We start from the raw sequence: 1599 nt of genomic DNA, 5'->3' as shown, positions 1-1599 counted from the left end.
TAAGTGAGAGAATTGCTGATAAGATAATGAAATTCTGTTCAACAAATGTTTACCAAAAATATGTAACATGCCATCATTAATTATGGAGATATAAAGGTTTTGAAACACACTCAAATAGAAAATCAAATACATGAAATTAAACAAAAGGAAGTTCTGATTTTTAAGAAAGAACACAGTTACTTTGCCATGGTTACTATGAAAAAAAAAGTTGCTCTACTGAAGAGTTTTGCAAGGGCCTCTTTCATGTTTTTGTTCCTGAGACTATAGATAAAGGGGTTCAACATGGGTGTGACCACTGTGTACATGATAGCTACAATGATGTCCTTGTTGATGGAGTTGTTCAATGTTGGGAACAGGTACTGTCCAAATATTGCCCCATAGTACAGAGAAACCACAGAGAGGTGGGAGCCACATGTGGACAATGCTTTGCTGACCTTCTTAGTTGAAGGGACCCTGAGAAGAGTGGCCCCAATGTAGCCATAAGATACCAGAATACATATAAATGGTAGAGTAATTACCACCATTCCTACTGTAAACATGACCAGCTCATTGAGAAATATGTCTGAGCAGGAAAGCTTGAGCAGGGCAGCCAGGTCACAGAAGAAGTGGGGAATGGTGTTAGCAGCACAGAAGGACAGCCGGGTCAGGAAAAGTGTATGAGAGAGGGAGCTAGCAAAGGACAGGATCCAGGACAGAGCCACTAAGAGGGTACAGAGCTCTTCCCTCATGATGGTGGTGTAGTGGAGAGGATGGCATATGGCAACATACCGGTCATACGCCATTGATGTAATAAGAAAGCTATCCAAGTCAGTAAAAAATATGAAAAAGTACATCTGGGAAATGCACCCTGCAAAAGAGATAGACTTAAGATTAGTCTGCATGTCTATCAACATCTTTGGGACAGTGACAGATGAGAAAGAGACATCAGTGAAGGCCAAGTGGCTGAGGAAGAAGTACATGGGGGTGTGGAGGTGGGAGTCCAGCCTGATGAGCAGGATGATGAGCAGGTTCCCCAGCACCGTGGTCAGGTACATGACCAGGAAGAGGACAAAGAATGTAGCCTGCTGCTCTGGCTGGATGGGGAGCCCCAAGAGGAAGAACTTGGACACATTGCTCTGGTTCTCAGATCCCATGCTGATCTTCTCACTGAACAGGATGAGAATGATTGACAATATTAGTGATGGAAATAATCTTTAGCAATCATATTTTTAATTTTTTTATTAATTTTAATGAGACACAAATAGCAATGAGTCTGTTTCAAAACTGATTAATAGGACAGTTTCAATAATTAATACATTGTACGTTGTTATCTTCTTAGTGGTTATCTATAGTATATGAAGCAGACAGGATATCCTGTTCAAACACTATTAGTACAAATCTTTCTTCTCATTGAATTAAGAGAAAGTAGCAGTATATCTATCCTAACTATTCTGTATATACAAATACAAAATGGTCCTTCCTTTTAATCCCCTTTTTTTGTTTAGTCCTGTCAGAGATGCATATTCCATTGGCATCTAAATACTATGGGCGCATGAATTCAAAACAATCCAACACAGTCCAGCAGTCCACAATAGTAGTGGGTTATCCACAGATGTTGTT

General features: G+C 40.0%; 1 protein-coding gene across 1 annotated transcript in view; it reads right to left on the bottom strand.

The window, feature by feature from the left end:
* The window catches only part of LOC101568218 (olfactory receptor 1J4-like), a 21792-nt gene extending 20659 nt beyond the window's left edge, over nt 1-1133 (bottom strand). Inside the window, exon 1 of the mRNA XM_004641502.3 lies at nt 640-1133. Coding sequence (XP_004641559.3) covers nt 640-1133 — 494 coding nt within the window. The remainder of the gene's footprint in view (nt 1-639) is intronic.
* Between the last annotated feature and the right edge of the window lie 466 nt (nt 1134-1599).

Source organism: Octodon degus, unplaced genomic scaffold (assembly GCF_000260255.1).
Source record: "Octodon degus isolate 3935 unplaced genomic scaffold, OctDeg1.0 scaffold00137, whole genome shotgun sequence".
Lineage (NCBI taxonomy): Eukaryota > Metazoa > Chordata > Mammalia > Rodentia > Octodontidae > Octodon > Octodon degus.
The sequence above is the reverse complement of the archived record's forward strand: the minus strand, read 5'-3'. Positions and strand labels throughout refer to the sequence as shown.